This window comes from Heterodontus francisci, chromosome 35 (genome assembly GCF_036365525.1).
Source record: "Heterodontus francisci isolate sHetFra1 chromosome 35, sHetFra1.hap1, whole genome shotgun sequence".
NCBI lineage: Eukaryota > Metazoa > Chordata > Chondrichthyes > Heterodontiformes > Heterodontidae > Heterodontus > Heterodontus francisci.
In genome coordinates this window covers 52,343,174-52,356,630 of record NC_090405.1, presented here as the reverse complement: position 1 = coordinate 52,356,630, position 13,457 = coordinate 52,343,174, and the positions used below count along the sequence as shown (strand labels likewise).

General features: G+C 47.5%; 1 protein-coding gene across 1 annotated transcript in view; it reads left to right on the top strand.

Annotated features, from left to right (window-relative positions):
- fes (FES proto-oncogene, tyrosine kinase) overlaps window positions 1–13,457 on the top strand; it is a 70,682-nt gene that overhangs the window by 20,326 nt on the left and 36,899 nt on the right. The window contains exon 2 of the mRNA XM_068015603.1: window positions 11,597–11,838. Within this exon, the coding sequence (XP_067871704.1) occupies window positions 11,614–11,838 (225 nt within the window). The 5' untranslated portion in view covers window positions 11,597–11,613. The remainder of the gene's footprint in view (window positions 1–11,596; window positions 11,839–13,457) is intronic.

Sequence of the window (13,457 nt, the reverse complement as noted above, 5' to 3'; positions counted from 1 at the left end):
ATAAACATATGGTTGTTGGTGAAGCTTGGAGTCTGCAAATTTCCATGATTGTCTAAGGCAAGTTCTCCTGTATGTACAAGATTTAACCCCTCAACTGCTGTTTTTGCAACGCATGGCTTTAACCATTCAGGTTCCAGTATCTAGATAATTTTTCTCCTTAGAGGGGTAGTGGGTAATGAATTGATTTTAAGCCCTGGTGAGGGGTCTGAGATTTCCTCTGGGCCCTCGTTCTTGCTGGAGTCTGAATTGAAATTGTTGGGTTTGATTAACTTTGGGCTTGGGCCCTGTTCATTGGGTTCTTTAGTGGGTAGATCCACCCTGACCTCACTTTAGTTTTCTGGGGATTCACATAAGTACGGTTTACTTTAGGGCATTTGTGTTTCCCCTTTCCCTTCACTGTGGGGATGATCTCTTTGCCAATCTCCCCCATGTCGTCTGGGGCATTCCTGCTCACAGGTAGCTGTCCAGCTTTCACTGCACTCTCCGTGGCACTTTGACTAGGTGAGGCATCACTCTCACTGTTGATTTGCCCTTTTGGGAACTTTCCTTGTCCCTGCAGGATTCTGTAAATGCTGTTAGCAGCCTTGGTAGAGAGCTTCTTTGGCCTGCATTTATGTAGGAGGGTGTGGGGTCAAATATTTCAAACATTTCAGGGTTGGCTAACCGGACAGTAGAGGGTTCCATTTGGGAATCCCCCAGGCTCTCCTTTAACCTGTTCTCACTGCCTTTTTCGTCCCCTCCCTCCCTAACTGTCTGACAGACCTGTGCTTGTCTGTTTTTGGCAGGGGACCCACACAATCCACCAGCCCTCTGCTGAATGGTCCCCCAAAAGCTGGTATGGGAATGAGGGGTGCAGGTTTTGCTGCAGCTTGGGGTTTTCCCTCAACCTGGCATGTGTGGCTAGTTTTACAGTACTCCACCACATCTTTGTGGAGTTTTGGCCAGTCAAAATGCTGTCTTATGTGGCTTTGCTTTTTTGTACACCGACATGTCCAGCTCGTGTAAGCTCGTGGGCCATTCTTAATATTTCTCTACGGTATCTCAGCGGTACCACTATCTGGTGAACCACTGTCCACGCTTTGTCTGTAAGTCTGTGAGGAGGTCTCCACTTCCTCATCAGCACCTCATTCTTTACATAGTAGCAATCAGGGACTTGCTCTGCTAACGTCTTTAACACTGGGTCGGCTTGCTGAGCCTCAACTAGGGAAGATTTGTTTAACCCATCCTTTGAGTCCTCTAACTTCCCAAAGAACATTTCAGACAACCAGACAGTGTGGTCATCTGTCCGCAGTGCCAATTCGGCCTCCTCTGAGGGAGCTTGTTTGGTCATGGACCACACAGTCAGGGGAAATGCTGGGGATCGTCTCCTGCAACCGCCCCGTCTCTCTGACGACCTTCAGTCTCTCTGCCACTACTGGGGAAGCTACCACCTTCGCCCCCACCAGACCATTACCCCGCTCACAGGCAAACTAGGGTCAACCCCCCGGTCCTGAAACTAGGTCACACTCCAGGTGTACCCGATACAAAGGTATGAGCATACACCACTCTCCGATACCATTCACTATCTCCCTAGCATTCATTGCACTCTCTGGGGGAAAGGAGAAGGGATTGGGTTGCCCCTGTATCCCTGAGCATGACTGTGGATTTGCTTGCCTCATTCGAGGTATGGGGTCACTTTTCCTTGGGATACAAAATCCTGATAACCTGCAGGGATTTTGTTAAAGTTTCCTGCACCTACAGCAGTAAGTTTACTGGGTCTTACTGCTGCTGCAGTTAAAGCCACAGCCTGCTCTGCTGTGCTTTCCATCAGGGCCCCTTCTCCTGCACTGGTCTAGTGTGCCCTGATTAATCCTACAGTTTTTCCCTGTAATTCCCAGCAGTCAGCTCAAAGGTGACCTGCCTTGTTACAGTGAAACACACAGGTCTTCAGGAATAACTCCTGCACTCAGCACCTTTTTGTTTTGGCTTGGGGAGGGCCCCGTGTGTCCAGCTTTCCATTCTCACCCAGGGCTCTTTGGGCTCCTGTCACCCTCCCACCCACCTTTTATCCTTTTCTGTTTTGTGGGGGTGACTAGGGAAGGGTTTCCCTTGAGGTAAGGACTTGTGTACAAGGTTAAATTCATCAGCCAGAACTGCGGCCTGCCTGCCTATTTGAACCTTTAGTTCCCCTGTGTGGGTTTTAATAAAAAGGGGAAGTGAGTTTTCAGATTCCTCGAGAAGGATTACCTCTCTGAGGTTTTCATATGTGGGCTGTACCTTAAGTGCCTGTGTCCATTGGTCAAAAGCAAGCTGCTTAACTCTTTCAAACTCGTGGTAAGTTTGGTCAGGCTGCTTCCAGAGGGTTCAGAATTTCTGGCGGTACACTTCCAGGACTAGCTCATAAATCCCAAGGATAGCATTTTTAGTCAACTCATAATCTGATGAACTTTCATCTGGCAGCAGGGAATAAACCTGATGGGCTTTTCCTGTTACCTTGCTTTGTAACAACAGGGTCCAGCTCTCGGGCCGGCCATTTCAACTGTCTTGCAAACTTTTCAAAAGTCACGAAAAATGCTTCCTTAACTTCCTTAATTAACTTTAGAATCAACTGGGAGAACTTTGAGAGCTCAGCCCACGGCCCTGAGCTAAGGCTAGCGTCCTCAGTAGCCATGCTTCCACTGTGGGTACAGTGTCGCCCCCTAGTTAATTCAAGCTGTCTTAGCTCTCTTCTTCCTTCTTCTCTCTTTTTCTCTGTCTTCCCTCTCTCATTCCCTTGCCTTTTCCCTCTCTCTTTCCCTATCTTCCCTCTCTCGTTCCCTCACCTTTTCCCTCTCTTTTTCCCTGTCTTCCCTCTCTCGTTCCCTCACCTTTTCCCTATCTTCCCTCTCTCGTCCCCTCACCTTTTCCCTCTCTTTTTCCCTGTCTTCCCTCTCTCGTTCCCTCGCCTTTTCCCTCTCTTTTTCCCTGTCTTCCCTCTGGAATTCCAATTCAAGTTTCCTCTGTTCTAATGTATGGCCGGCACAGTGGCGCAGTGGTTAGCACTGCAGCCTCACAGCTCCAGGGACCCGGGTTCGATTCTGGGTACTGGAGTATGCGGAGTTTGCAAGTTCTCCCTGTGTCTGCGTGGGTTTTCGCCGGGTGCTCCGGTTTCCTCCCACATCCAAAGACTTGCAGGTGATAGGTAAATTGGCTGTTGTAAATTGCCCCTAGTGTAGAGGGGTGATGGGGAATATGGGGTTACTGTCGGGTTAGTATAAATGGGTGGTTGTTGGTCGGCACAGACTCGGTGGGCCTGTTTCAGTGCTGTATCTCTAAATAAATAAATAATTGTATTTTAGCTAACATTACCCTGTCTGTTTCTGACTCTAACCTTGTTTCTGAATCTTCAAGTTCGAGTGAAAAATGGTTGGCCACAAGTCTTAGGATTTCGGATTTCTTAGCTTTTGCACGGAAAGTGATCCCAAACTGCCCAGCTACATTCCTCAACTCTTCAATACGTAGGGCCTTTAACTTATCCCAAGTTACTACATCCTGGCTTAGGAAGATACTGGCCTTGTATGTGGATCTGTTAGTATTCCAGCAGTGAAAACCACAAGAAAAGCTATACTGAAAGTTTTTTTTGATCGAGTTCAATTTGGTTTCCCACTTCCATTTTCTCGTTTGTCTTTGGGTTACGATCATGGACTAACAGCCCCCAAATTTCCGTTATGACCAGGTGAGGAGGGGGTCTCAGGCTCCACTCTCACCCTTCCTCTTGTTTGACCGTAACAGGGTTTAGTCCTTTTTAAAAAAACAGTGGTTATGCTGACCACCTCAGTGAGTGTGCTTCCTTTTTCCTCTAATGCGATTGCAAAAAAAAACTATCAGACAGGCTTTCTTAAGTTTAAACAAGAAAGAGGTGAGTTTATTACACTTTACACTCTAATCGGATCTAAAATACTAAAAATACACTATACATTCACATGAGAGTCTCACACACATACAAATAGATTACAGAGAAAATAGATTTGGTGGTTGGGTTAAAGTCCAGAATAAATGGAACTTAAATACAGTCTGTAAATCCAGTAGTCCTCGGCTGAAGCTGCATTACTGAAGTCCTCGCTGGTCAAAGTGCACTTTGGTTGGCTTGCTTTGCTCAGAGTTCCTGAAGGCAGAATTGGTTGTTGATTCTCTTCCCCTGGTTGCTGGCTGTAGAAGTCTGTAGGCTTGGAGGGTCCCCTAGTCACAGCCAGTTCCTTTCTCGATAATTTCTGGGGAGAAAGAGACACACAGGGGGAGCAGCTGCCATCTTCGCTGCTGTATCCTCAGTTACTGTCTGTCACAAAACTTTAGCTTCTTCAGAGATGAGCTGGCAGTCACATGGTTCTATCAATCCCCTCGACAGGAGCGAGAGTAACAGGGTAGTGGTTATGGGGGACTTTAACTTTCCAAATATTGACTGGAAATACTATAGTTCGAGTACTTTAGATGGGTCTGTTCTTGTCCAGTGTGTGCAGGAGGGTTTTCTGACACAGTATGTGGACAGGCCAACCAGGGGCGATGCCACATTGGATTTGGTACTGGGTAATGAACCCGGCCAGGTGTTCGATTTAGATGTAGGTGAGCACTTTGGCGATAGTGATCACAATTCGGTTAGGTTTACCTTAGCGATGGGCAGGGACAGGTATATACCGCAGGGCAAGAATTATAGCTGGGGGAAAGGAAATTATGACGCGATTAGGCAAGATTTAGGATGTGTAGGATGGGGAAGGAAACTGCAGGGGATGGGCACAAACGAAATGTGGAGCTTATTCAAGGAGCAGCTAATGCGTGTCCTTGATAAGTATGTACCTGTCAGGCAGGGAGGAAGTTGTCGAGCAAGGGAGCCATGGTTTACTCAAGAAGTTGAAGCGCTTGTCAAGAGGAAGAGGGCGGCTTATGTTAGGATGAGACGTGAAGGCTCAGTTAGGGCGCTTGAGAGTTACAAGCTAGCCAGGAAGGATCTAAAGGGAGGGCTAAGAAGAGCAAGGAGAGGACACGAGAAGTCATTGGCGGATAGGATCAAAGAAAACCCTAAGGCTTTCTATAGGTATATCAGGAATAAACGAATGATAAGAGTTAGAACAGGGCCAATCAAGGATAGTAGTGGGAAGTTGTGTGCGGAATCAGAGGAGATAGGGGAAGCGTTAAATGAATATTTTTCGTCAGTATTTACAGTAGAGAAAGAAAATGTTGCCGAGGAGAATACTGAGATTCAGGCTACTAGGCTAGATGGGATTGAGATTCACAAGGAGGAGGTGTTAGCAATTTTGGAAAGAGTGAAAATAGATAAGTCCCCTGGGCCAGATGGGATTTATCCTAGGATTCTCTGGGAAGCCAGGGAGGAGATTGCAGAGCCGTTGTTGTTGATCTTCAAGTCGTCATTGTCGACAGGAGTAGTGCCGGAGGACTGGAGGATAGCAAATGTTGTCCCCTTGTTCAAGAAGGGGAGTAGAGACAGCCCTGGTAATTATAGACCTGTGAGCCTTACTTCGGTTGTGGGTAAAATGTTGGAAAAGGTTATAAGAGACAGGATTTATAATCATCTTGAAAAGAATAAGTTCATTTGCGATAGTCAGCACGGTTTTGTGAAAGGTAGGTCGTGCCTCACAAACCTTATTGAGTTTTTCGAGAAGGTGACCAAACAGGTGGATGAGGGTAAAGCCGTGGATGTGGTGTATATGGATTTCAGTAAGGCGTTTGATAAGGTTCCCCACGGTAGGCTATTGCAGAAAATACGCAAGTATGGGGTTGAAGGTGATTTAGAGCTTTGGATCAGAAATTGGCTAGCTGAAAGAAGACAGAGGGTGGTGGTTGATGGCAAATCTTCATCCTGGAGTTTAGTTACTAGTGGTGTACCGCAAGGTTCTGTTTTGGGGCCACTGCTGTTTGTCATTTTTATAAACGACCTGGATGAGGGTGTAGAAGGGTGGGTTAGTAAATTTGCGGATGACACGAAGGTCGGTGGAGTTGTGGATAGTGTCGAAGGGTGTTGTAGGGTACAGAGGGACATAGATAGGCTGCAGAGCTGGGCTGAGAGATGGCAAATGGAGTTTAATGCGGAGAAGTGTGAGGTGATTCACTTTGGAAGGAGTAACAGCAATGCAGAGTACTGGGCTAATGGGAAGATTCTTGGTAGTGTAGATGAGCAGAGAGATCTTGGTATCCAGGTACATAAATCCCTGAAAGTTGCTACCCAGGTTAATAGGGCTGTTAAGAAGGCATATGGTGTGTTAGCCTTTATTAGTAGGGGGATCGAGTTTCAGAGCCACGGGGTCATGATGCAGCTGTACAAAACTCTGGTGAGGCCGCACCTGGAGTATTGCGTGCAGTTCTGGTCACCGCATTATAGGAAGGATGTCGAAGCTTTGGAAAGGGTGCAGAGGAGATTTACTAGGATGTTGCCTGGTATGGAAGGAAGGTCTTACGAGGAAAGGCTGAGGGACTTGGGGTTGTTTTCGTTAGAGAGAAGGAGGAGGAGAGGTGACTTAATAGAGACATACAAGATAATCAGAGGGTTAGATAGGGTGGATAGTGAGAGTCTTTTTCCTCGGATGAGGATGGCAAACACGAGGGGACATAGCTTTAAGTTGAGGGGTGAAAGATATAGGACAGATGTCAGAGGTAGTTTCTTTACGCAGAGAGTAGTAGGGGCGTGGAACGCCCTGCCTGCAACAGTAGTAGACTCGCCAACTTTAAGGGCATTTAAGTGGTCATTGGATAGACATATGGAAGTAAATGGAATAGTGTAGGTCAGATGATCGGCGCAACATCGAGGGCCGAAGGGCCTGTACTGCGCTGTATATTCTAATTCTAATTCTAAAATTCTTTGTTTCCAATGAATTTTTTTTTTGGAATCTTCGAATGAAATGCAAATTGCTACACACCCCAGGGTGTCCAGCCACACTTGGAGGGGGGTTGGCTCTTTCAAAGTTAATGGGTGGGGATGGCCTCGACAGCCGTGCTAATAAAGCCATTCTAGATAATTCAATCACTTAGGGCAAGCCATTGTCCTGGCTGGGTTTCTGTTAGACTTTTTGTCTCCAGTCCAGTCTCCTAGTATTTCAAATGTAAATTGCAGTGGCCATCTTGGCTGCTAGTTTTTTAAAAAGTTAACTTGTAGGATTTTTTTCCATGAACAGTCTAAGGTAAAATTTGAGCTGATGAAATTAATATGTCCCATTTGGCATTTGGGTTTTCCTGAGATAAATCATGATCTGTAGTTAAATCTTATTGTTGTGTGGCTTTAATTCGAACAGGACAATGCCATTGTAAAGCTTAACTAAAACCAGTCTTTCACATGCTTACATTTAGATTCACTTTATCACTAAATTAGAGACCCTCGTTTTGGAAACATGGCACCTTGTATCTCTTGTGATCAGCCGTGGCTGAGTCAGTAGTCACTCACACCTCTGAGTCAGGAGGTTAGGAGTTCAAGTCCCACTCTGGAAACTTGAGCACAAAAATCCAGCCTGACACACAAGCGCAGTACGGAGGGAGTGCTGCACTGTCGGAGGGTCAGTACGGAGGGAGTGCTGCACTGTCCGAGGGTCAGTACTGAGGGACTGCTGCACTGTCGGAGGGTCAGTACTGAGGGAGCGCTGCACTGTCGGAGGGTCAGTACTGAGGGAGTGCCGCACTGTCGGAGGGTCAGTACTGAGGGAGTGCTGCACTGTCGGAGGGTCAGTACTGAGGGAGTGCTGCACTGTCGGAGGGTCAGTACTGAGGGAGTGCTGCACTGTCGGAGGGTCAGTACTGAGGGAGTGCCGCACTGTCGGAGGGTCAGTACTGAGGGAGTGCTGCACTGTCGGAGGGTCAGTACTGAGGGACGCTGCACTGTCGGAGGGTCAGTACTGAGGGAATGCTGCACGGAGGAAGTGTCAGCTTTCGGATAAGACATTGAACAGAGTCCTGTCTGCCCCCTCAGGTGGATGTAAAGATCCCTTGGCCAATATTTTGAAGAAGAGCAGGGGAGTTATCCCTGGTGTCCAAGGCCCAATATTTTTCCCTCAAACAACATCATTAAAACAGATTATCTGATCATTATCACATTGCTGTTTGTGGGATCTTGCTGTGTGCAAATTGGCTGCTGCATTTCCTAAATTATAACAGTGACTACACTTTGAAAGCGCTTTGTTGATTGTAAAGCACTTTGGGACATGCAGAGGTTGTGAAAGGTGCTTTAGAAATTCAAGTATTTTTCATTCCCTGGTGTAAGTTGACACGTCATTAAAATTATATTCTCATCACTTCCTCTTGAGGTTCCTTAAATTTAGATTTTTGTTAGTTCTGCAAACGTGAAGGGTGTAACTGGCTTTCAGCGCTAGGGAGCTAGTTAGAAACTTCCCGCAGCCAGCTGGTTTAATTTCCACTTTCTCCTCTGTTGTCCTGAAGGCAGTTTGAGGAACCGGGTTCCCGAGCACTTCGCCCTCAGTACCTCACAGACATGGCCATTCTTCACATAGGAGTGCAGCTGGGGATTCTAATCTGACTATTCCCACCTGGAGGGCATCGCGCCACGTCCGATCCTGGTGTGGCATCCACACACGTTTCAGCAGGGCAATTACTGACATATGAAGGTAGAAAAAAACCAAGGACAATGTCGGAACTTTCAGATGTAGGAAAATGGGCGGGCTGTCTTACGAGGAAAGATTGGACAGGCTAGGCTTGTATCCGCTGGAATTTAGAAGAGTAAGAGGTGACTTGATTGAAACATATAAGATCCTGAGGGGTCTTGACAGGGTGGATGTGGAAAGGATGTTTCCCCTTGTGGGAGAATCTAGAACTAGGGGTCACTGTTTAAAAATAAGGGGTCGCCCGTTTAAGACAGAGATAAGGAGAAATATTTTCTGAGGGTCGTGAGTCTTTGGAATTCTCTTCCTCAAAAGGCAGTGGAAGCAGAGTCTTTGAAGATTTTAAAGGCAGAGGTAGATAGATTCTTGATAAGCAAGGGGGTGAAAGGTTATCGGGGGTAGGCGGGAATGTGGAGGAATCAGTTCAGCCATGAACTTATAGAATGGCGGAGCAGGCTGGAAGGGCCGAATGGCCTACTCCTGCTCCTAATTCGTATGTCTGTTTGCTCAGCTGAGGTCAGTGACTTTATTATACATTCCTGCCTGGTTTTACATTACTGTGTGAGATTTCCAAAACAGATGGGGGAATGAGAGAGAGAGAGAGAGAAAATTATCACTCTCCCCCCTTCCCAATGAATCTGGGAATCTATAAATCGTTACCAACACTGCAAGTGTTAGTAGAGCTGCCCACTCTTAATTTTGGTTGATTTGAATGTACAGTGTTTGGAGAGACCAGTGCCCTCTATCTGATCATCCCTCCATACTCCTCTGTCTCCAGGTGCACTGCCTATTCTCTCTTCAAGTTGCTGATATTCTCAGTCCTCCCTGCCTCCCTGAGCTGTACATTGTGAACATTCACAACCTCTGAGAAAAAGAGTTGAATTAAGATTAGCTTTTCATCCTTCTGGCTTCAAAGTTTAAGGTTCCTGAATCTCACCATTCTGTCTCATCACTTTGCCCAACTATCCAATCTTTCTCCTCCGGGACATCAATCTCTCTGCCCTTTGAGAATAGAAACCCCTGAAAGAATTGTCATGTGTATCCGACACCTTTCTTGAGTTCAGGATGTCCCATGGCCTTTTACAACCAAAGACATTTTTTTTTTGGTGCAGCTACTGTTGTAATGTAGGTAACGCAGATGTCAATTTCTGCACAGCAAGCTCCCACGAACAGCAATGTGATAATGATGTGATAATCTGTTTCTAGTTTTTAAAATTCTTTTATGGGATGTGTGCGTCGCTGGCCAGGCCAGCATTTATTGCCCATCCCTAATTGCCCTTGAGAAGGTGGTGGTGAGCTGCCTTCTTGAACCGCTGCAGTCCATGTGGGGTAGGTACACCCACAGTGCTGTTAGGAAGGGAGTTCCAGGATTTTGACCCAGTGACAGTGAAGGAACGGCGATATAGTTCCAAGTCAGGATGGCGTGTGTCTTGGAGGGGAACTTGCAGGTGGTGGCGTTCCCATGTATTTGCTGTCCTTGTCCTTCTAGTTGGTAGAGGTCATGGGTTTGTAAGGTGCTGTCTAAGGAGGCTTGGTGAGTTGCTGCAGTGCATCTTGTAGGTGGTACACACTGTGCATCGGTGGTGGAGGGAGTGAATGTTTGTAGATGGGGTGCCAATCAAGCGGGTTGCTTTGTCCTGGATGATGTCGAGCTTCTTGAGTGTTGTTGGAGCTGCACCCATCCAGGCAAGTGGAGAGTATTCCATCACACTCCTGACTTGTGCCTTGTAGATGGTGGACAGGCTTTGGGGAGTCAGGAGGTGAGTTACCTGCCTCCGGATTCCTAGCCTCTGACCTGCTCTTGTAGCCATGGTATTTATATGGCTACTCCAGTTCAGTTTCTGGTCAATGATGACCCCCAGGATGTTGATAGTGGGGGATTCAGCGATGGTAATGCCATTGAATGTCAAGGGAAGATGGTTAGATTCTCTCTTGTTTGAGATAGTAATTGCTTGACACTTGTGTGATGCGAATGTTACTTGCCATTTAACAGCCCAAGCCTGGATATTGTCCAGGTCTTGCTGCATTTCTACACGGACTGCTTCAGTATCTGAGGAACCGTGAATGGTGCTGAACATTGTGCAATCATCAACGATGGGAGGCCAATCTAAATATTTAAATTTATTAAAATGCATGAATTAAATACTTTCCCGTTCCGCCGTCTGTCCCGCCCTGATATTGTAGTTGGTGGCCAGCACTCCTGCGCCTTCTCGATGCGGGACACTGGTGGGGAGGGGGGAGCAGGTGAGTATTTCAGTGGGGGAATGGAGGAGCGGGGTCAGACTAATGTGATTGGCGGAGGCGATGGTGGGAAGGGGTAAAGTTAAAAGTTTGTGAACTTTGGGGCGGGGGGATGGTCAGGTACATAAGGTAAGTATTTTGGAGGTGGGGGAAGAGGGCAAGGAATGATTGTGTGGTTATTGGGGGAAAGGGGTGGGAGAGGGGCTAGAAACATGTATGTAATGTTTTTCAATAATTTTATTGAACTATCCCTTTAAAACTTTAAGATTGTAATGATGGGGCTTGAGGCCCTTTAAAGATGGCGCCTGCGCAGTGGTGCTGGATGCCCCCGCCAGGGTCGGACCACCCACCCCCTGCGCATCACCGTGGGGAGTGGGGTAGTTGGGGGGAGGGGGTGGGGTCTGCCTTGGCCATGTATTTGAGCCGCAGCGTTTAATATTGCGGCAGCTCCGCGGAGTAAATCCCGCACGTGCGCGCCCCACCATCTTTGAAGCTCGCGACCGAGATCGGCGGCAAGCTTGTAAAACGCAGCCCGGAGTGTCAGCCTGGATTGTTTTGTGCTGTAAACCCGGAGTGTGGAATTAAACCCACAAACTTCTGACTCAGAGTGAGAGTGCTGGCTGCTGAGTGACAGCTGACACTCTGGAGGTAGAAGCTGATCAGCAGGTTGGCTGGGCTCGTGTTCAGCTGAGCTCCTGAGAGTGGAGGCCTTGTGTTGTGGTGTCAGCTGCTCTTCGATCATTCCTGTCTCCCTAAGCTGTGTTTTGCTTCCTCCTCTGTGTCAGGTCCAGCTCCTCGGGCAATGGGTTTCAGCACTGACCTCTGGTGCCCCCAGGGCCACAACATGCTGTTGCGTTTACAAGATTCAGAGCTGCGGCTGATGGAAATGATGAAGAAGTGGTTGACCAATCGAGTCAGGAGCGACAAGGAATACTCCGGGTTACTTCACCAAATGTTCTCTTACGTGGAGAAACAGGAGAGCAGTCAGCCGGCTGGAGGGCTCGATTACATCAGTCAGATCAACAAGGTAGGAACCCCCTGGCCCAGGGTTTCAAAGACTTTCTCTCATTTGCTGCTGTAACTGCGCTCTGGCTCTGTGCACTGCCCATTGTTGGACTGAGTCAAGAAGACCACAAACAGTGGGTAGCACTCTAACCTCTGAGTCAGAAGGTTGAGGGTTTGATTCCCACTCCCCTGTTTTTGAGCATTAAAATCCAGGCTGACACTCCAGTGCAGTACTGAGGGAGTGCTGCACTGTCTGACGTGCTGTCTTCATGGTGAAACATTAAACTGAGGTCTCGTCCTCCCTCTCAGTTGGACGTCAGAGATCCCGTAGAATGATGTGATCAAGGGAAGGGGAGTTCTCTCCCGTGTCCTGGCCGATAATTATCTCTCTATCAACGTCACTAAAACAGATGATCTGGTCATTTAAGGTGGTGAAAATACGCAGGTCACTTTCACCTGATTTCCTGCACTGTCTCGGCATTTCACAATAAACCAGTATGGGATTAGATACAGAGTAAAGCTCCCTCTACACTGTCCCCGTCAAACACTCCCAGGACAGGTACAGCACGGGATTAGATACAGAGTAAAGTTCCCTCTACACTGTCCCCATCAAACACTCCCAGGACAGGTACAGCACAGGGTTAGATACAGAGTAAAGCTCCCTCTACAAAAATAAAACGGGGTTAGATACAGAGTAAAGTTCCCTCTACACTGTCCCCGTCAAACTCTCCCAGGACAGGTACAGCACGGGGGTTAGATACAGAGTAAAGCTCCCTCTACACTGTCCTCATCAAATACTCCCAGGACACGTACAGCATAGGGTAGATACAGAGTAAAGCTCCCTCTACACTGTCCCCATCAAAAAAAAAAAAAACAGGATTAGATACAGAGTAAAGTTCCCTCTACACTGTCCCCATCAAACACTCCCAGGACAGGTACAGTACAGGGTTAGATACAGAGTAAAGCTCCCTCTACACTGTCCCCATCAAACACTCCCAGGACAGGTACAGCACAGGGTTAGATACAGAGTAAAGCTCCCTCTACAAAAATAAAACGGGGTTAGATACAGAGTAAAGCTCCCTCTACACTGTCCCCGTCAAACACTCCCAGGACAGGTACAGTACAGGGTTAGATACAGAGTAAAGCTCCCTCTACACTGTCCCCGTCAAACACTCCCAGGACAGGTACAGTACAGGGTTAGATACAGAGTAAAGCTCCCTCTACACTGTCCCCATCAAACACTCCCAGGACAGGTACAGTACAGGGTTAGATACAGAGTAAAGCTCCCTCTACACTGTCCCCATCAAACACTCCCAGGACAGGTACAGTACAGGGTTAGATACAGAGTAAAGCTCCCTCTACACTGTCCCCATCAAACACTCCCAGGACAGGTACAGCACAGGGTTAGATACAGAGTAAAGCTCCCTCTACAAAAATAAAACGGGGTTAGATACAGAGTAAAGCTCCCTCTACACTGTCCCCGTCAAACACTCCCAGGACAGGTACAGTACAGGGTTAGATACAGAGTAAAGCTCCCTCTACACTGTCCCCGTCAAACACTCCCAGGACAGGTACAGTACAGGGTTAGATACAGAGTAAAGCTCCCTCTACACTGTCCCCATCAAACACTCCCAGGACAGG